General features: G+C 42.8%; 1 protein-coding gene across 1 annotated transcript in view; it reads left to right on the top strand.

The window, feature by feature from the left end:
• The window catches only part of LOC126253138 (potassium voltage-gated channel subfamily KQT member 4), a 1,084,963-nt gene that overhangs the window by 796,338 nt on the left and 267,102 nt on the right, over positions 1-21,523 (top strand). The window contains exon 7 of the mRNA XM_049954282.1: positions 13,489-13,673. Coding sequence (XP_049810239.1) covers positions 13,489-13,673 — 185 coding nt within the window. The remainder of the gene's footprint in view (positions 1-13,488; positions 13,674-21,523) is intronic.

The raw sequence follows: 21,523 nt of genomic DNA, 5'->3' as shown, positions 1-21,523 counted from the left end.
GATCAACCTCCTAAGAGCCGAAAACATAGTTAGTGGAACGCAACTTGTGATCAGGCCATAGAGCATAGAATCCAGGCCTGGAAGAAGTTTAGCAGTAACAGAACAAAAGGGTCACAATCCACAGAAACAATCATCAAAAATTATCAGAAGAGTGAAAAGGACATATGACAAAAATATACTAAACGTAATCGAGGAAAACTTCAAGGAAAGTAACATAGTAAATTTCTACAGGTTATTCAGGAAAAATATAAAGGGTTATTAGTCTCCAAATATTTGCTTCAAAAGAGCAGACGGATCATTGGAAACAAATACTAAAGAAAACTGCAAAATTGTTAATAACTATTTTGATAAACCCCCTCGATTACGAGAAGCTTAAAGAAAAATTAAACTTCGAGAAAACAGTACAAAACCCAGATTCAAAACCGCCTTCAATTACAGATGTAGAAAAGACTATAAAACAGCTAAAAACAACAGAGCCCCAGGAGAAGACGTCATTGTCTCCAAGATCTGGAAATTCAAAGACCAAACCATCAAAAAGAAAATCCATAAAATTCTCACGCAAATATTAAATACAGAGAAAAATCCACAGGAACGAAAATATGCGTTGATTCACTTGCTCCACAAAAGACCTACAAGACAGACTCTGACAACTAGAGAGGCACCTCTTTATCACCAGTCACCTACACAATTCTCTCCAAGGCATTACTCGACAACCTAGAACCACAAACTAATAGAAAGATAGGTGAATTTCATCAGCGAATGCCCTGAAGGTTAGACGGACGAACAACACTGTAGTCACATTCGTGGAATTTGAGAAGACCTACGGCTCCATAGACAGTCAGATTCTCTTTGACACACTACAAGAATATGGAATAAACTGAAAAATTGGACACTCACACTACAAACCCTTCCAGGCACCACATCCAAAATAAAATTTATGGGTGAAATCTCAGATCCATTCGAGATACATACAGGGGCCAGACGAGGAGATTGTCACTCACCGCTTTTATTCAACACGGTCTTGGACAAAATCATCAAACAACGGGAGGAAAAGTAAAAGGAAATCAGTTAGGAAGAATTTGTGCGAACAAGACGATCGTAAAATGCCTGGCATTTGCAGATGACCTGGCAATGCTGAGCAACAATAGACAAGAAGCACAAGAATTACTGTAATACATACAAGAGGTCTCTACCAACACATGTCTACAGATATCATGAAGAAACACAATATATGGAGAGAGAGAACAAAAACAACCAAGTCAAGTACACAAAATATGAAAAGGTTAAAGAGAGAAAAAATTCAAATATATTGTAGAATGTATACAAATAGGAGGGTCAAACAAGGTACCCAACACAGAAAGAACATAAAAGCTTCAGAAAGGGTACATAGTGACATGGACGCACTACAATAAAAGAAATATTTCAAGACAAGTCAAACTCAGGTACTACAGCACAGCTGTACTACCAGAAGCACTCTACGCATCTGAAACGACCACAATCGAAGCATCAGCCATCACGGAGACAGAAAAATTAGAAAGTGAAGACACCAACCAAAGAATACATGAACGCACTAATAGTCTCACAGACACGATCAGAAAACGCCGACTAACATCTTATGGCCACGTACATAGAATGAACATCAACAGACTCACAAATAGGATTTGTGACGTAGCAAACGGTTCAATTTTCAAAAAAACTGGTTTCAAAAAGTATAAGAATATCCAAAACAAGCAGGGATAAGTATTTAAATGATCATTGAAAGAGAGAAATTCAGAAACAAAATTATGAACACGAAATTTGAACCAGAAGAAAGAAAGAAAACTGGGGAAATATGGATAGAGGAAAGAGTACAGGAACACAATCAATGAATGAAGAGGTTTTGAGAAGATAAAAAGAAGGAAACAAGAAAAAATGAATAATCATGTAACATTCAAGTCAACCACTATCACACAGGCGAAAATGCGTAATAATAATAATAATAATAATGATACTACTGATACCATTCATCTTATTGTTGTGGTCTTCAGTCCAAAGATTGGTTTGCTGCAGCTCTCCATGCTACTCTATCCTGTGCAAGGTTCTTCATCTCCCAGTGCCTACTGCAACGTACATCCTTCTGAACCTGTTTAGTGTATTCATCTCCAGGACTCCCTCTACGATTTTTACCCTCCACGCTGCCCTCCAATACTAAATTGGTGATCCATTGTGCTTCATAACACGTCCTACCAACTGATCCCTTCTTCTAGTCAAGTTGTGCCACAAATTTCTCTTCTCCCCAATTGTATTCAGTACCTCCTCATTAGTTATGTGGCCTACCCATCTAATCTTCAGCATTCTTCTGTAGCACCACATTTCGAAAGCTTCCTTTCTCTTCTTGTCCAAACTATTTATCGTCCACGTTTCACTTCCATACATGGCTACCCTCCATACAAATACTTTCAGAAACGACTTCCTTACGCTTAAATCTATACTCGATGTTAACAAATTTCTCTTCTTCAGAAACGCTTTCCTCGCCACTGCCAGTCTGGATTCTATATCCTCTCTACTTCTACCATCATCGGTTATTTTGCTCCCCAAATAGCAAAACTTATTTACTACTTTAAGCGTCTCATTTCGTAATCTAATTCCCGCAGCATCACCCGATTTAATTCGACTACATTCCATTATACTCGTTTTCCTTTTGGTGATGTTCATCTTATATCCTCCTTTCAAGACACTGTCCATTCCGTTCAGCTGCTCTTCCAGGTCCTTTGCTGCCTCTGACGGAACTACAATATCATTGGCTAACCGTAAAGTTTTTATTTCTTCTCCATGGGTTTTAATTCCTACTCCAAATTTTTCTTTTGTTTCCTTTACTGCTTGCTCAATATACAGACTGAATAACATCGGGGATAGGCTACACCCCTGTCTCATTCCCTTCCCAACCACTGCTTCCCTTTCATGCTCCTCCACTGTTATAAGTGCCATCTGGTTTCTGTACAAATTGTAAATAGCCTTTCGCTCCCTGTATTTTACCCCTGCCACTTTCAGAATTCGAAACAGAGTATTCCAGTCAACATTGTAAAAAGGTTTCTCTAATAATTTTTACTTATGGACCGTCTGACAGCAATCAAGCATGCTGTCAGACGGTCCATAAGTAAAAATTATTAATATACCGTAATATTACACGCAACTGAGAAAGACAGGACTATAAAAGTTGAAGATTTCTCTAACTCTACAAATGGTAGAAACGCAGGTTTGCCTTTCCTTAATCTATTTTCTAAGTTAAGTCGTAGAGTCAGTATCGCCTCACGTGTTCCAACATTTCTACGGAATCCAAACTGATCTTCACCGAGGTTGGCTTCTACCAGTTTTTCCATTCGTCTGTAAATAATTCGCGTTAGTATTTTGCAGCCGTGGCTTATTAAACTGATAGTTCGGTAATTTTCACATCTGTCAACATCTGCTTTCTTTGGGATTGCAATTATTATATTCTTCTTGAAATCTGAGGGTATTTCGCATGTCTCATACATCTTGCTCACTAGATGGTAGAGTTTTGTTAGGCCTGGCTCTCCCAAGGCTGTCAGTAGTTCTAATGGAATGTTGTCTACTCCTGGGGCCTTGTTTCGACTTAGGTCTTTCAGTGCTCTGTCAAACTCTTCACGCAGTATCATATCTCCTATTTCATCTTCATCTACATCCTCTTCCATTCCTATAATATTTTTCTCAAGAACATCGCCTTTGTATAGACACTCTGTATACTCCTTCCACCTTTATGCTTCCGCTTCTTTGCTTAGAACTGGGTTTCCTTCTGAGCTCTTGACATTCATGCAAGTGGTTCTCTTTTCTCCAAAGGTCTCTTTAATTTTCCTGTAGGCAGTATCTATCTTACCCCTAGTGATAGGTACCTCTATGTCCTTACATTTGTCCTCTAGCCATCCCTGCTTAGCCATTTTGGACTTCCTGTCGGTCTCAGTTTTCAGACATTTGTATTCCTTTTTGCCTGCTTCATTTACTACATTTTTATATTTTCGGCTTTCATCAATTAAATTCAATATCTCTTCTGTTACCCAAGGATTTCTATTAGCCCTTGTCTTTTTACCTACTTGATCATGTGCTACCTTCTCTATTTCGTCTCTCATAGCTACCCATTCTTCTTCTACTGCATTTCTTTCCCCCATTCCTGTCAATTGTTCCCTTATGTTCTCCCAGAAACTCTGTACAACCTCTGGTTTAGTCAGTTTATCCAGGTCCCATCTCCTTAAATTACCACCTTTTTGCAGTTTCTTCAGTTTTAATCTACAGTTCATAATCAGTAGACTGTGGTCGGAGTCCACATCTGCCCCTGGAAATGTCTTACAATTTAGAACCTGGTTCCTAAATCTCGGCCGGCCGGTGTGGCCGTGGGGTTCTAGGCGCTTCAGTTTGGAACCGCGTGACCGCAACGGTCGCAGGTTCGAATCCTGCCTCGGGCATGGATGTGTGTGATGTCCCTGGGTTAGTTAGGTTTAAGTAGTTCTAAGTTCTAGGGGACTGATGACCACAGATGTCAAGTCCCATAGTGCTGAGAGCCATTTGAACCATTTGAATCCTAAATCTCTGTCTTACCATTATATAATCAATCTGATACCTTCTAGCATCTCCAGGCTTCTTCCATGTGTACAGCCTTCTTTCATGATTCTTGAACCAAGTGTTAGCTATGATTAAGTTATGCTCTGTGCAAAATTCTACCAGGTGGCTTCCTCTTTCATTTCTTCCCCCCAATCCATATTCACCTACTACGTTTCCTTCTCTCCCTTTTCCTACTGTCGAATTCCAGTCATCCATGACTATTAAATTTTCGCCTCCCTTCACTATCTCAATAATTTCTTTTATTTCATCATACATATTTCATCAATCTCATCATCTGCAGAGCTAGTTGGCATATAAACATGTACTACTGTAGTAGGCGTGGGCTTCATGTCTGTCTTGGCCACAATAATGCGTTCACTATGCTATTTGAAGTAGCTTACCCGCACTCCTATTTTTTTGTTCATTATTGAACATACTCCTGCATTACACCTATTTGCTTTTGTATTTATAACCCTGTAGTCACCTGACCATAAGTCTTGTTCCTCCTGCCATCGAACTTCACTAACTCCCACTACATCTAACTTTAACCTATCCATTTCCTTTTTTAAGGGATCTGACATTCCACGCTCCGATCCGTAGAACGCCGGTTTTCTTTCTCCTAATAACAACGTCCACTTCAGTAGTCCCCGCCCGGAGATCCGCATGAGGGACTATTTTATCTGCGGAATATTTTACCCAAGAAGACGCCATCATTTAACCATACAGTAAAGCTGCATGCCCTCGGAAAAAGGACGGCTGTAGTTTCCCCCTGTTTTCAGCTGTTCGCAGTACCAGCACAGCAAGGCCGTTTTGATTAGTGTTACAAGGCCAGATCAGTCAATCATCCAGAATGTTGCCCCTACAACTACTGAAAAGACTGCTGCCCCTCTTCAGGAACCACACGTTTGTCTGGCCTCTCAACAGATACCCCTCCGTTGTGGTTGCACCCACAGTACGGCTATGTGTATCACTAAGGCACACAAGCCTCCCCACCAACGGCAAGGTCCATGGTTCATGGGGGGGGGGGGGGGGGGGAGGGGGATAACATTGATAAGGAAGGCCAAATGGCTTATGAGGATAGTGTTCATCGTAGGAGAGGCCTGTTAATAATCGATGAATGTCTCCTTTAAGTGAGGTTTCACTGCGCATGAGTTTATTTGAGAGAACACATTGAGCAGTATTAATGAGTAAGAAGGCCCCAATTTTTAGCAATGGTGCCCCTTAATCGGAGCAGCGGGTCGATGAGAATCAAGTTGAATACAAGTTCTCGATGTGCATAGTAGCGTGGGTCTTGCAACTTTGAGAGTAGAAGTCAGTAAGTAGTGGTATTTTTCAACAGTGTGTGTTTCCTCTTGAATCTGTAATGGATGACGTTCAACTGCCAGTGTGAAGTTATATGTATATTTCACTGCCTGCTCCAAAGTTATCAGTCTTCTTTCTTAGAACGCTTCGAATGGCCACTTATCTAGTACCAAGATTTCGTTCTCTTGATTTTTTTCTTTCACTACAGACGATATTATTGAACATCTATGGGTAAAAACAGGCAGCTAGTGCACAGACTGCAAGGTTTTTACATTTCCGAACTGATGTATTTCCTGAAGGCTGTGTAACATATGGTCTTACCGTTTGCTACTGATTTTACAGTTGTCGCCAGTCATTCACATCTTTGCTTTACGAAATGACTTGCACAGCATGAAGCTCCGAAGGAGTATGTTCGCAATAATTTGAACCACGTTGCGAATACGACGCATACTTCAACGTCTTTATCACGAAGAGTATCCATTGATTTCCGAATAACGTTCTACATTGGTTCACTTGTAGTTTCCCTCAAAAGATAAGCAACAGTTTCTAGTTTCTCCAAATTGAATTGGAATACCATTTATTATTTTTTTTTTTTTGTCTGGGATGTCACTAGCATAGTTCTGAGGGCAGAATTTTGTATCAGAAACGAAGAATATCCATTTACACGAACGTACAGAGACCGTAGTGGTATTACTGTTAGACACGTTGGCAGAGTGAGCTTTTGCATTTCCCTGCATGAAATAACCGTAGTTGTTTTCGTTGGTTGGAAACTCTCTGAAAAATTGTAAGGTTGAATAACAAGTACACTGTTTTTGCTCTACTTATTTTTGGTTTATCGAACTAGTTATCGGCTTATTATGTCACCTTCAACAAACAATTGACTAACGTCTGAAAGGGACACTGGTTATTAGGTAACCAAACATTATAGTCGAAGATACAATCACTTTAATAGAGTGTTGTGCTCAAAGTTGTCTCTTAACGTTGAAATTATATATTACACAATGGACTATGCTAAGCACAATAAATAATTAAACTACACTGTAATACAGGTTAAATGGAATTTTTTCTGAGATGCTGTTAAAACTAGTACTCTTCATTTATATTGTAAAACAGACATGTTTTTTGACATTGCAAAATAAACTCTGGTCAGAAGAAGTATTATAAACAATAATTATAATACATAATCTTACGTTATTGCGGAATATATGGTTATGAAGTCATAGGATGTGAGATCTCTGATAAAAGTTACCATTATATTTTTCAAGTACCTATAAGGAGTTATGATTTATTGGTGAAAGATCGTTGTAATCGTTCGATTTGTACTAACTGTCCGTATACTCCTATTTTCACATCATCAATAGGTTCTTTATACAACTGCTGAGGATGTTATGAATCCCGATGTAGATTTTTCTGCTAGTTCAAGTATGCCGATAAATGCAGCCATGTTCCATAAAAAATACTTTTTTTAAAGGAAAACGAGAAATTCAGGATTTTATCTCATTTCGTGCACAGGCTGCCAGTCTTTCAGTTCTAGTGCTGACTCGAGCAACGGTATGTGAATCGCTCATCTGATGCAGAACCGTTTTTCACTTTTTCACTTGCGTTGGACGTGAAATATCCTGTCTACATATGTTTTGTATCTTTCCTACACTGGCAACTATATAATACTCCACAAGCACTGTGCGATGTATGGCGGACAGTACAAGCAAGGATCGAATTTATATTCTATTCCGTCTGCATACTAAGTGAAGGAAAAATGACCGCCTACGTGGCAGTGAACTCACCGGAGTCTCTTATTATCATCATTCATATACTATGATCACACATTTTCCCTAGAATACATATTTCATAAATTTACTCAACAGGGTTTCGCGAGAACTACGTCGTTTCTCTTCCAAGGGCTAGCATTTAAGTTCCTCGAGCATTTGTGCTACATCTTTGTATGAGGTACGTTAGCGTGTTACGATCCTAGTAGCGCGTCTGTAACTCCGTTCGATGTATCTTGGAATGCCTACTTGGTGTGACGTTCCACACTCAGTTCACATGGTTATCCCATTTCGTATACCCGTAAACTCTTACACGATATTAAGTATTCAAAATGTTGAGCACTTATAATCGGACTCTATCGGGTGCTTTCTAGTAGTGATAACCAGTACTTTGTATATATTCGCATTTTAAAAAAATTGCTCCAATTTACGCCAAGTAGAAATTTTGTCACAGTCTTTTTGCATTTCCTTACGTTACTTTCCTGTAGACAGCAGCTTCACCAACGAACAGTGCTGTAGTGCTACTGATCATGTCTGCTAAGTTAAGTATGCTGATATTATTAACGGTCATGTTATGGTTCATTGGGACACGCTGGATTTTACTTTTGTTTCCGTAGAGCATTCACCGTTTAGTAAAGCATACTGAGTTCTATTAGTCAAAGATTCCTCCTATTCGCATACAGTTATGAGACAAATTATTGTCATCGCCCACTTACAGCGTGTTGCTCTATGTTTGGATGCAGTACAGCAACGATTCTCCAAGTCATAGATTCGATACGTGCTTCTTAGGTATCGGGAGGTACGTGGTAATTCTCGTCAGTTACGGGACAGTGGTTGGTGGGAACACTCCTGGGGCCTGATAGCATCGCAGATGTGTTCCGCCCAGTTTAGACCGGGCGAATTTTTTGGCCAAGACACCGGCGTCAGGGTTAACTACTAATCCCTCAGCCACTACAGCGTGATTGTGTTCCTGGACACGGATAGTTATCGGTACGTAAGATGCCATCGCTGTCGTGGAAAACATCAAGCATGGAGCGACGCATGTGGTTCGCGTCCGACCAGGCGAAACATTTACATTGATCAACGGTCTAGTTCGATAATCCCGGGCGCACTGTAATCGTAACTGACGATTTCCTTCGGTCAGTACAGAAACGTGTAGGAGCCTCACATTCAACAATGTGCGCCGACCGGTGTGTTCCGAAACACTTGTGCCTGCTCCAGCACTGTACTGTATCGTCAGGTCTGGCAAATATCACCGCCTATCTTCCTGCACAGAGCGGCGAGCCTCCACGTTCTGGGGTGAGGCGTGAACGGTTAACACTTCATTGCCTGTTCGTGATTTCACCGTCTGTATACACTTTTCATATGTTTATACGGCGTTGACAGTGGACAGGAATGGCGGTTGCCGGTGAATCAGCCGGTTTTCGGTTATATCGGTTTTTTAACCCAATTTAGCCGGAATATTAAAATAACCAGTTTCCGAATTAAACGAATTTCGGCTTTTTGTTCCTACCATTTCCTGGATAAACATAGAAATCGAGCGACGACTTAAAAATTTTGACTCCCTCAGTTTCACGATATGTAATGTCAAAATATTAAACATACAAATAAAAGAAAACTTAGCCCACCCACCGTTCGCTGTTTTTGTCGAAAAGTGATAAGTGGTTGACTACTATAAAAAAACACCAGTATTGTCGTACTGATTCTAATTTTTTCAAACTGTGCTCAAAAGTCATGTTGTAATCGAAGTTTATACCATTATTTGCACATTACGCACTTTGCTGCTAAAGGGTGAAATCTGTGGTGGAATAATTCTGTTTTTTGCTTTAATTTGTCCGTTTTCAGGGGCTACAAGCAGACAAAGGCGTATTATTGAGACATAGGCAGCAGATCAGCTGCTTCCTATATTCATTGCAAACTATGAACGAATTGTTAAGTTTTCCGTTTTACCTTATAAGGACACAAATTGGTTTTGGTTCCTCCAGCTTTAAACATTTTAAAGCAAAATGGACAGTATACTAAACTTCAATGAGACCGCACTTTGTAATATACTTACAGGCTAGAGATGGGGCCAATCTACACTCCTGGAAATGGAAAAAAGAACACATTGACACCGGTGTGTCAGACCCACCATACTTGCTCCGGACACTGCGAGAGGGCTGTACAAGCAATGATCACACGCACGGCACAGCGGACACACCAGGAACCGCGGTGTTGGCCGTCGAATGGCGCTAGCTGCGCAGCATTTGTGCACCGCCGCCGTCAGTGTCAGCCAGTTTGCCGTGGCATACGGAGCTCCATCGCAGTCTTTAACACTGGTAGCATGCCGCGACAGCGTGGACGTGAACCGTATGTGCAGTTGACGGACTTTGAGCGAGGGCGTATAGTGGGCATGCGGGAGGCCGGGTGGACGTACCGCCGAATTGCTCAACACGTGGGGCGTGAGGTCTCCACAGTACATCGATGTTGTCGCCAGTGGTCGGCGGAAGGTGCACGTGCCCGTCGACCTGGGACCGGACCGCAGCGACGCACGGATGCACGCCAAGACCGTATGATCCTACGCAGTGCCGTAGGGGACCGCACCGCCACTTCCCAGCAAATTAGGGACACTGTTGCTCCTGGGGTATCGGCGAGGACCATTCGCAACCGTCTCCATGAAGCTGGGCTACGGTCCCGCACACCGTTAGGCCGTCTTCCGCTCACGCCCCAACATCGTGCAGCCCGCCTCCAGTGGTGTCGCGACAGGCGTGAATGGAGGGACGAATGGAGACGTGTCGTCTTCAGCGATGAGAGTCGCTTCTGCCTTGGTGCCAATGATGGTCGTATGCGTGTTTGGCGCCGTGCAGGTGAGCGCCACAATCAGGACTGCATACGACCGAGGCACACAGGGCCAACACCCGGCATCATGGTGTGGGGAGAGATCTCCTACACTGGCCGTACACCAATGGTGATCGTCGAGGGGACACTGAATAATGCACGGTTCATCCAAACCGTCATCGAACCCATCGTTCTACCATTCCTAGACCGGCAAGGGAACTTGCTGTTCCAACAGGACAATGCACGTCCGCATGTATCCCGTGCCACCCAACGTGCTCTAGAAGGTGTAAGTCAACTACCCTGGCCAGCAAGATCTCCGGATCTGTCCCCCATTGAGCATGTTTGGGACTGGATGAAGCGTCGTCTCACGCGGTCTGCACGTCCAGCACGAACGCTGGTCCAACTGAGGCGCCAGGTGGAAATGGCATGGCAAGCCGTTCCACAGGACTACATCCAGCATCTCTACGATCGTCTCCATGGGAGAATAGCAGCCTGTATTGCTGCGAAAGGTGGATATACACTGTACTAGTGCCGACATTGTGCATGCTCTGTTGCCTGTGTCTATGTGCCTGTGGTTCTGTCAGTGTGATCATGTGATGTATCTGACCCCAGGAATGCACGGTTCATCCAAACCGTCATCGAACCCATCGTTCTACCATTCCTAGACCGGCAAGGGAACTTGCTGTTCCAACAGGACAATGCACGTCCGCATGTATCCCGTGCCACCCAACGTGCTCTAGAAGGTGTAAGTCAACTACCCTGGCCAGCAAGATCTCCGGATCTGTCCCCCATTGAGCATGTTTGGGACTGGATGAAGCGTCGTCTCACGCGGTCTGCACGTCCAGCACGAACGCTGGTCCAACTGAGGCGCCAGGTGGAAATGGCATGGCAAGCCGTTCCACAGGACTACATCCAGCATCTCTACGATCGTCTCCATGGGAGAATAGCAGCCTGCATTGCTGCGAAAGGTGGATATACACTGTACTAGTGCCGACATTGTGCATGCTCTGTTGCCTGTGTCTATGTGCCTGTGGTTCTGTCAGTGTGATCATGTGATGTATCTGACCCCAGGAATGTGTCAATAAAGTTTCCCCTTCCTGGGACAATGAATTCACGGTGTTCTTATTTCAATTTCCAGGAGTGTATAATACAGCTACTATCCGACGACGACTGCGAGAATCTACCACAAAGAACAGATGGGACAAGTCTCGCACGCTGCTAATTATGGAACATGCCATATGGTACCAATTTTTACGCCATGTGTTTGTTGCTCATTTCTGTCGGCATTGATATTAAAATAGCACTGATCACTTTTCCCATTTTCTATAATAACGCGACATTTCAAAGCAATGAAAATTGTAGCGAATAAAAATTACTCGTTCTTTAAAAAATTTTAGCACTATTGTTATGACTAATTGATATTTTGTTTTTTTACCTGCTTATTAGTAAAAAAAAATAAGAACGTCGTTATAACCGAGAGCAAACTTGCACCAAAATACCAGTTATTCATAACTAAAAAACCGATATCGTTTATAAAAGAACGATTTTTCGCATCCCTAACAGGGGAACTGGCGATTAGGTTCGCCATTTTTGAGATGCTTGTTCCCAGGCTCCGAGACACAGTAACCTGCTCCGTTTATACACTAAAGCACCAAAGAAACTCGTATAGGCATGTATATTTAAATATGGAGATATGTATACAGGCAGAATACGGCGCTCCGGTCGGCAACGCCTACATAAGACAACAGGTGTCAAGCGCAGTTGTTAGATCGGTTACTACTACTACAATGACAGGTAATCAAGATTTAAGTGAGTTTGAACGTGGTGTTACAGTCGTCGCACGAGCAGTGGGACGCAGCATCTCCGAGGTAGCGATGAAGCGAGGATTTTTCCGTACGACCATTTCACGAGTGTACCGTCAATATCAGTAATCAGGTAAAACATCAAATCTCCGGTATCGCTGCGGCCGAAAGAAGGTCCTGCAAGAACGGTACCGGCGACTACTGAAGAGAACCGTTCAAAGTGACAGAAGCGAAACCCTTCCGCAAATTGCTGCAGATTTTTATGCTGGGCCATCAACAAGTGTCAGCTTGCGAACCATTAATCGAAACATCATCGATATGGGCTCTCGTCGCCGAAGGCCCACTCGTGTACCCTTAATGATTAAACGACACAAAGCTTTATGCCTCGTCTGGGCCTGTCAATGCCGGTATTGTATTGTCGATGACTGGAAACATGTTGGCTGGTCGGACGAGTCTCGTTTCAAATTGTATCGAGCGGATAGATCTGTACGGGAATGAAAACAGCACTATGAACCGATGGACATTGCATGTCAGCAGGGGACTGTTCAAGCTAGTGGAGGATCTGTGATGGTGTGGGGCGTGTGTAGTTGGAGCGATATCGGATCGCTGATAGGTCTAATAGATACGACTCTGACAGGTGACACGTACTTAAGCATCCTATCTGCTGACCTGCATCCATTCACGGCCACTGTGCATTCCGAAAGACTTGGGCGATTCCAGCAGGACAACGCGACAACCCAAACGTCCAGAATTGCTACATAATGCCTCCAGGAACGCACTTCTGGGTTTAAACACTTCTTCTGACCACCAAAGTTCCCAGACATGAACATTATTGAGCATATCTGAGATGCCTTGCAACGTGCTATTCAGAAGAGATCTCCATCTCTTCGTACTCTTATGGAATTATGGAGAGCCCTGCAGAATTCAGGACGTCAGTTCCCTTCACCACTACTTCAGACATCATTGGAGTCAATGCCACGTCGTGTAGCACCACTTCTGCGTTCTTGCGGGGGCCCTACATGATATTAGGCAAGTGTGCCAGTTTCTTTGGCTCTTCACTGTTTACTCCTTACCGCGTCACCTTTCTAGTGTGCCACAAGGTTATGTTCAACATAGTTTGGCTCTTCAGGGCACTTTATTTACTGAATGAAGCGTGCTGGAGACGTTTACTGCAGGTTTTCGTAGCTGGTGATTGCGCGCTGTGTCCGCAGGGCATCCTGGGCTCGGGCTTCGCGCTCAAGGTGCAGCAGCAGCAGCGGCAGAAGCACATGATCCGCCGGCGGCAGCCCGCGGCCACCCTCATCCAGAGCCTGTGGCGCTGCTACGCCGCCGACGAGCACTCCATGTCGGTGGCCACGTGGAAGATCCACCAGGTGCCGCTGCCCAGCCCGCCCTCGTACGTATCTACAACAGCTCGCACCCCGCCCCGTTCTCCCAGCCCCACTACATCCTCTTCGAGCATTGCAGTTTTGAGATCACCCTCGGTTACATCAGTTCACAACTTTAACAAATGCCAAGCACTCTTATCAAATACAGTACTTCAAAAACTTTCATAACATATGCCGATTTACGAAAATGAATAATGATAAAAATGATAAATTAACTGCTATACTGAGGACAGTAAATTATACGAATTCCACTCTACAACATTTTTAGCCTAGTTGAATATTCTAAGATACATCTCTTTCATTGTCTCTACTGCGGATTCTCGTCGATCTACACATTATGTTCGGAGGCAATTTGGAAGGTGGCTGCATCTCTGCTGGCGTCTATCGTCTGAGGATGAGACGGCAGTCGGCCGATAGCATTAGGCCTTTCGAGGCCTGTTTGGACGGAGAGAGAGAGAGAGAGAGAGAGAGAGAGAGAGAGAGAGCGAGAGCTGTATCTTCTGCAACAACCCATCTCCAAAAGTGTACGATATTTACGTACAACACTCGCTTATCGCTGCACGTACGGGCATATCTCTGTCTGTGAGTCTCTAGCTACCTTTGTCTTAGCGAAGTTTTTCGTATCCTTGGTCGGAATATCGAAAAGATCGATAGCGCCAAATGCACGTTCCACATCGTAACGTGAACATGATATACTGAACACGTAATTAATTAAGCAACCAGCGATGACCATACCAGCGGGATGTGGAACTCCGGTCTCTGAATACAGAAATATAGGATGATATTTTCCAAAGTGTACGAACTCTAGGGAATGATGGACGAGAGGATGCGGAACAAAAAAATCTAATGAACGTAGGTCGAGAAATACACGGTTTCCAAGATAGAGACCATTTATTCAATCACACATTCTTACCGACACTGCGGTTTAATACGCGCTGTAACTTGCAGCCACAGGTACAGTATGTGTAGGAAATGGTTTCCATGTGCCTCGACGCATGACTGTACGCGCCGTAGCATGTTCTGTCTCACAAGTTCACATCGGCCAGGCTGCATCCGAACGGTGTCAAAGGCAGCATGAATACGCTGCTCCAGTGTCTCCACATCTGGAATGGGCTCTGTATACACGAAAGTTTTGTGATGGCCCCATAACCAGAAATAGTACGCGTTGAGATCCGGTGAATCAGCAAGTCACGCAACTGGACCCCCCCGTCCGATCCGTCGATCAGAAACGACGCGACGAATTGGCTGGAGCACCATCATGTATCAACCACTTAACCCTTCGAATCATCAATGGTACTTCTTCCAACCGGAAAGGTGAAGTCACCCGCTAGAAACGCCGATAGTTCTGGCCTGTTAGACAGCTTGGAAGGAAGACTGGTTCCAAAATACGGTCGTCAATTGTTCCAGCCCACGAATTCATGCACCGATGCTGATGATTCGCTGTCACTATACCATGGGGGTTCTCGTACTATCCTGCAGATGACTGTTACGAAAACTGAAGATACCATTCCGCGTAAAGGTGGCCTCATCTGTAAATAGGATGGATGACGCAAATCCCGAAATCGTGGTTGCTTGGTGAAGAAACGAGGGACAAAACTGCTTCCGCTGTGGAAAGTCAGTCGCTAATAAGCTCTGCACACGCTGTAAGTGATAAGGGTAGTAGAAATTTTCATTGGGAATGTTCCATACGATGGTCTGGCTACCCCCTGTACTGGCGGACCAATTGCCTGGTTTTTACATGGCGGTCGCCTTCCACATTTCGGATACATCCTTCACGATTTCCTGCTTCCTGAAACGACTCTGTCTCAGACAAACGGCGAAAAACTGTTGCGAACATTGAATGCTGTGGTTGTTGTCGGCAGAGATAGGTGTCCTGATATAACTTTGCTGCCCGTCGCCCGTTTCCATTTGCCTTTACGTAAGTAAACGCCACGTCAACACAAGCTCTCTATTCGAACACGGAACCATTGTGTACAACGCTGTATGACATGCACTACAAGTTAAGTGAGCAAGAGAAATGAATCGGACACAATACTACCAATTACCATGGCAGGAGGGCGCTAGGGCATTACGTATGGCCGGCCGGAGTGGCCGAGCGGTTCTAGGCGCTACAGTCTGGAACCGCGCGACCGTTACGGTCGCAGGTTCGAACCGTGCCTCGGGCATGGATGTGTGTGATGTCCTTAGGTTAGTTAGGTTTAAGTAGTTCTAAGTTCTAGGGGACTGATGACCTCAGAAGTTAAGTCCCATAGTGCTCAGAGCCATTTGAACCATTACGTATGAGGAACAGTAACACCCTGTAGGAGGAAACCATTCATAATGTAATTGTGGCTACATGGTTCAGCCCGTATTAGACTGCAATCTCTGTAACAAAATATGATTGAATAAATGGTATCTACCATCGACACCATTCATTTTCGGACGTAAATTTTTGTTCCGATCTACCAATCCGTAGAGTTTGGACACGGTGGAAAAAATCACCCTGCACACCGTACTTGCGGATACCTATCAGCTGGCATGTTGTAGTAAGGCAAAAAACTTCCATCGGTCCGTACATAACCTGAAATTATATCCCCATTTCAGATTAAGTCGTGGACTATAGTAGTGACATAGCCACGGAATATAAGATCAGCACGAGACTACAATACTTCATTAGAAGACGCTGCATAACCTGAAGAATTGTTATCTTCACGAATCTTACAAATTTTACAAATTTTGTTTTCTCTCAGAAAATAATAGCATAAAATTTAGTGCTTCAGAAATAATTCATGTGTTTTGCACCTTCTCTGTGTATCCCTGTGGGAAATTGGAAAGCATCTGCAACGCTTTACCCGAAACCATTTTTCTGTCACATCGTACACGTATCTGTGTTGTCAAAATAGACAACATATGACACTTATAAGTGCAGATAATTTTCCTGGCAACAAAAATGTTCGTAGGCAACTGAACGCTTTAGACTCCAAATATGTAAACTATATTTCGCTTTAACTTGAGATGTGAGTTCCTTCGAAATTTTAATATCACATTATACGTTTCTGGTCATTTTGCCAATGTCCTGGTTAGCCGGCCGCGGTGGCCGTGCGGTTCTGGCGCTGCAGTCCGGAACCGCGGGACTGCTACGGTCGCAGGTTCGAGTCCTGCCTCGGGCATGGGTGTGTGTGATGTCCTTAGGTTAGTTAGGTTTAAGTAGTTCTAAGTTCTAGGGGACTTATGACCTACGATGTTGAGTCCCATAGTGCTCTGAGCCATTTGAACCATTTTTTTGTCCTGGTTACACGAAATTTTTTAAATGACACAGCAGAAGTATCACCAGTTTTTGGACTTGTCTTGAAACAGTTCATGTTGTTCTTCACCATATATCGTTAATATGTCATGTAACAGGCTCATATGGGCGCAGAGACAGAAAAATCTTTCGTTGACGCTGTAGTAACAGTTCCTGGTCCCCATGCTGTAGTTGGACGACATGAGGAGTACGACGATATTTGGCCGTCACGTTTAGACGACTGGAGTTCGACATCCACTTCAGATAGACATCACTGTAACGAACTGAATAACTATAATTTCTTTGTTGTACTATGATTACATGACGCCACTTCACGTGGTTCTGTTGTAGGTACAGGGGTGAATATAAAACGTGGGCCCAAGATATTCTGGTGTGGATTTCTTTCAGAGTCGGGCACAAGTACCTACAGGCTGTCCGAAACTCTTGTCCATAGGATGTGCAGCCGTTTTATGTCAGATTAAATTAATAATTACTCGACTGCAACAAGGCAGCCGGCTGGAGTGGCCGAGTGGTTCTAGGCACTACAGTCTGGAGCTGCGCGACCGCTACGGTCGCAGGTTCGAATCCTGCCTCGGGCATGGATATGTGTGATGTCCTTAGGTTAGTTAGGTTTAAGTAGTTCTAAGTTCTAGGGGACTGATGACCACAGAATTTAAGTCCCATAGTGCTCAGAGCCATTTGAACCATTTGAGCAATAAGGCATTGAGACGGAGATATACCTCTGTTTGCAGCGATAATCGAACTCTGTAAAGAAATCATATGTAAATATCATTCACTTTTTGATGGTGAAACGTTGCAAAAGATACAGCCACTTTTAAATTGATGATACGAAAATGTTAGTTTTCTTTATCATTTCTTTCATTTGTTTCCATGTATTGGGCACTTTCTCGACAAAATTAAATCAGTTCGACTGTCTGTCTCAGCGTCATGTATTAGGCACAGTTTCTCCACAGTGCGCTTTCCACAAATATTCCTCAAGGTTTAACAAAAAGTCATTGCATCTGTGTGAAGCAGGTTTGTCATGTGTAGTAACGTTGGCAAGGTTCGGGTGTAGTCTAAATCGTTGGCATATTTCTGGGGCGTGAGGCAAACCCATACGTTACAACAGTGTTGACAGATTTCTTGTGGAAAAAATCTAAGCAGGCATGTGCTATGAAAAAATCCAAGATAGCGTAAACCTAGTCGTTGCACACATGTCCAAATGTACTAACACATATTTCTAATCTAGTATTTGATACGGACAGAACTAAAGAATAAGTTTCCATGTACATATATAACAGCTTTGAGACCGAAGAGCTTATCTCCCAGATACCCCGTTAGTGAGAGTATTAGGTTCGAGGTAATGTATTTCTTCTTTCAACTATGTCATATTTGAATGCGACTGGCTTGTCGTCTAATGACGTATGATTTCACAACAAGTTACAGATGTTTTCTGTATCTTACGACTATAAAAATTTATAAATTTATCGAAAAGGTACAGAAAGTCACAAAAAGCAAAATTTACAAATAACTGTCCCATTGGGACTTAAAGGTTACTTACCAAAAGTGAGCTATTTCCGCTGTTGATTGATTTTTCTGCCTGGAAATCTGACAACGCTGGAGTCGTATCATTGGTGTTTGGACACCACTCCTCGGGAATTTTGTCACAACGTAGACTTCAGCACGACTTTCCCTATATTCCTATCATATGGTAACACATGTATTACTTTCTCATTGTTGTGTAAAACTCAGGAGGTTATTACTGTTTTCTATTAAAGTTTCTGTTTGGCGATCGCTTTAATCGCAGTCCTGTGGTGTGCTTTATGCTTAAAATAACATTACCCAACAAGTGACCCTGAGTTGCTGCCAAAGACGACAATATCACGTGAAGCGTGTTCAGTTGTCAGCACTGATCTACCAATCCTCGGAACATGTCAAGGTAAAGCTGTAATCGATCTTAAGGTTGATTTGAAATTCATATTATTTTAGTAGGCATGTTCCTAATAGAGGATGTATGCCTTCCTCCGTCGTTTGAATTCAAATAACCCAACACGTTGGAGGACCTACAGTCTCACGTGGACTTCCAACCCCTGCGACTCACTGGGCATCGACACCCACACTTTTTATATGTAGTCTAGCATTTAAATATTGAGACACGGTGCAAAATATGTATCAAGCGCGACAGGAAGAAGATTGCACCTTACAATTCCTCTGTCTTTTCCGACAGTGTTCACACCTGAAATGTTTGTACAAAATAATTTACATCTTCCAGTGCAACGTCATGTAATCCAACGGGTGTAAACAACGTAACTTAATTTCAGATGCAGCTGTACTTCTGTTTACTGTCATTTACTTCCGATATTCACAACATGCATGTTACATCATTTCTGTTTTATTCTGCGTTCCGTTTAATCTCTAACCTGATTCTGTTGTAAATATTGCTCATAACACACGACGACCGATGCTTTCAGAGCCAATTCATTGGTAATACTTCAATGTAAATTATTGTCGAGGTACGTTTTTAGTCCTTCAGTTGCTAAGATTGCTGTGTTTATAATTTGAAAAACAAAAGCAACAGGATAATAATAATAGAAATTTTGGAAGAAAATAAAGAGACCGTTGTACTATATAAATATAAAAACTGTTCCTAAATTAACCTATAGCACAATATTGCATAAACTGCATTGCTAATCATTTAACCTTTTGTTTAAAATAGTGTCATGCCCTGCATCTGTGTGTATACCTGCATCTCTCTGTATATGTGTATGTGTTGTCTTAGTAGAACAGTTCAATACAAGTGTGTTGCCCCTGCCATAATTGTTGTTTTAACCCCAGTGAATGTGGAACTGTTTGTGAATACTTACCGTATATGTTTTGCACAAGAAGGCTGTGTTGTTTACGAATGTTTTGTGTCCTTACCTAATTTGTGTTTTTGTGTTGGTTTGTGTGATGTGTCGTTCCTTCACAGACTTTCTTTCTCCGTTTCACGTTCCGCTTGTCTCTGTCTTTGGACGTTAGCGCCAAAGTGGAAGAAACTCCCAAAGCCACAGAGAAGATCCAGCAAACGTCCTCCTCGCTGATGTAAGTGTGGAGCACACGTCGAACTGTAGTCCCCGTAGTTCCCAGCTCCGCCACGCCACGCCCGCATTCCCCCGCCCTCGCCCCTGCCGCTGTAGAGTGTCACCCGCTAGCTACCAACAGTCCATCCCAGACTGAGAACGAGGACCCTAGAAACCCAGGCCGCTTCTTCTATATGTATTGCAAATCGTATTATACAGTGCACAGTGTTTGGTGCGTTCTTTCCAGCTACTGTGCAAGTATAGCGGCTAAGTAGCGTAAGACGTAACACTATTTTTATTTCGTGATCGGTTCCGGATACGGAAACGAGGTTTCCGGCAAATAATAGCACACAGAGGGGCACTAAATACTGTTACATGGTTAATATTTTCTATTGTATCCGTAGGTGAACAAAGTGGCACAGACACTTCAACATTTATTAAATGGGTAAAATACGACAATATTTATTTAAACTATTTACAACACTGATGTATTTACATACAACTTTATATCATTGATTGTAACTGTTCCACACTGTTTCAGTTCAGTATTGTGGACCGTGGGAAAGTGGCTACAATGTAGAGGAAAGGAGGGAGTGATTCAATGATGTTTTGTTTTACCAGTTGATCAAAAAGTCAGTATAAATTTGAAAACTGAATAAATCACGGAATAATGTAGATAGAGAGGTACAAATTGACGCACATGCTTGGAATGACATGGGATTTTATTAGAACAAAAAAAAATACAAAATTTCAAAAAATGTCCGACAGATGATGCTTCATCTGATCAGAATAGCAATAATTAGCATAACAAAGTAAGACAAAGCAAAGATGATGTTCTTTACAGGAAATGCTCAATATGTCCACCATCATTCCTCAACAACAGCTGTTGTGAACAGCACTGTAAAGCATGTCCGGAGTTATGGTGAGGCATTGGCGTCGGATGTTGTCTTTCAGCATCCCTAGAGATGTCGGCCGATCACGATACACTTGTGACTTCAGGTAACCCCAAAGTCAATAATCGCACGGACTGAGGTCTGGGGACCTGGGAGGCCAAGCATGACGAAAGTGGCGGCTGAGCACACGATCATCACCAAACGACGCGCGGAAGAGATCTTTCACGCTTCTAGCAATATGGGGTGGTTCTAATAAAACCCCATGTCATTCCAAGCATGTGTGTCAATTTTTACCTCTCTATCTACATTATTCCGTGGTTTATTAAGTTTTCAAATTTATACTGACTTTTTGATCAGCCCGTATATAAATAACTCGTAAGAAATGTATCCAAAATAAAGGGCCTTAACATAGACGTATTGGATATTTATCTGTTTCATTCACTTCAAAAATTTATGCACTTCGGAAATAAGGTGTATAAAGTAAGTTTGAAAAGCAGAAAAAAGATAAATGTTGTGTGTCATGCAATAGGGACGGGGATGTGGAATAGTAGAAACAATATTCAATGAAGTGTTTTCTTAGTCACAAAAATCTCAATTATACTGATCTCCACCACAGCCAGAACACACTTCATGGGCCCACATTT

The sequence above is a fragment of the Schistocerca nitens genome, chromosome 4, assembly GCF_023898315.1.
Source record: "Schistocerca nitens isolate TAMUIC-IGC-003100 chromosome 4, iqSchNite1.1, whole genome shotgun sequence".
Classification (NCBI taxonomy): domain Eukaryota; kingdom Metazoa; phylum Arthropoda; class Insecta; order Orthoptera; family Acrididae; genus Schistocerca; species Schistocerca nitens.
The sequence above is the reverse complement of the archived record's forward strand: the minus strand, read 5'-3'. Positions and strand labels throughout refer to the sequence as shown.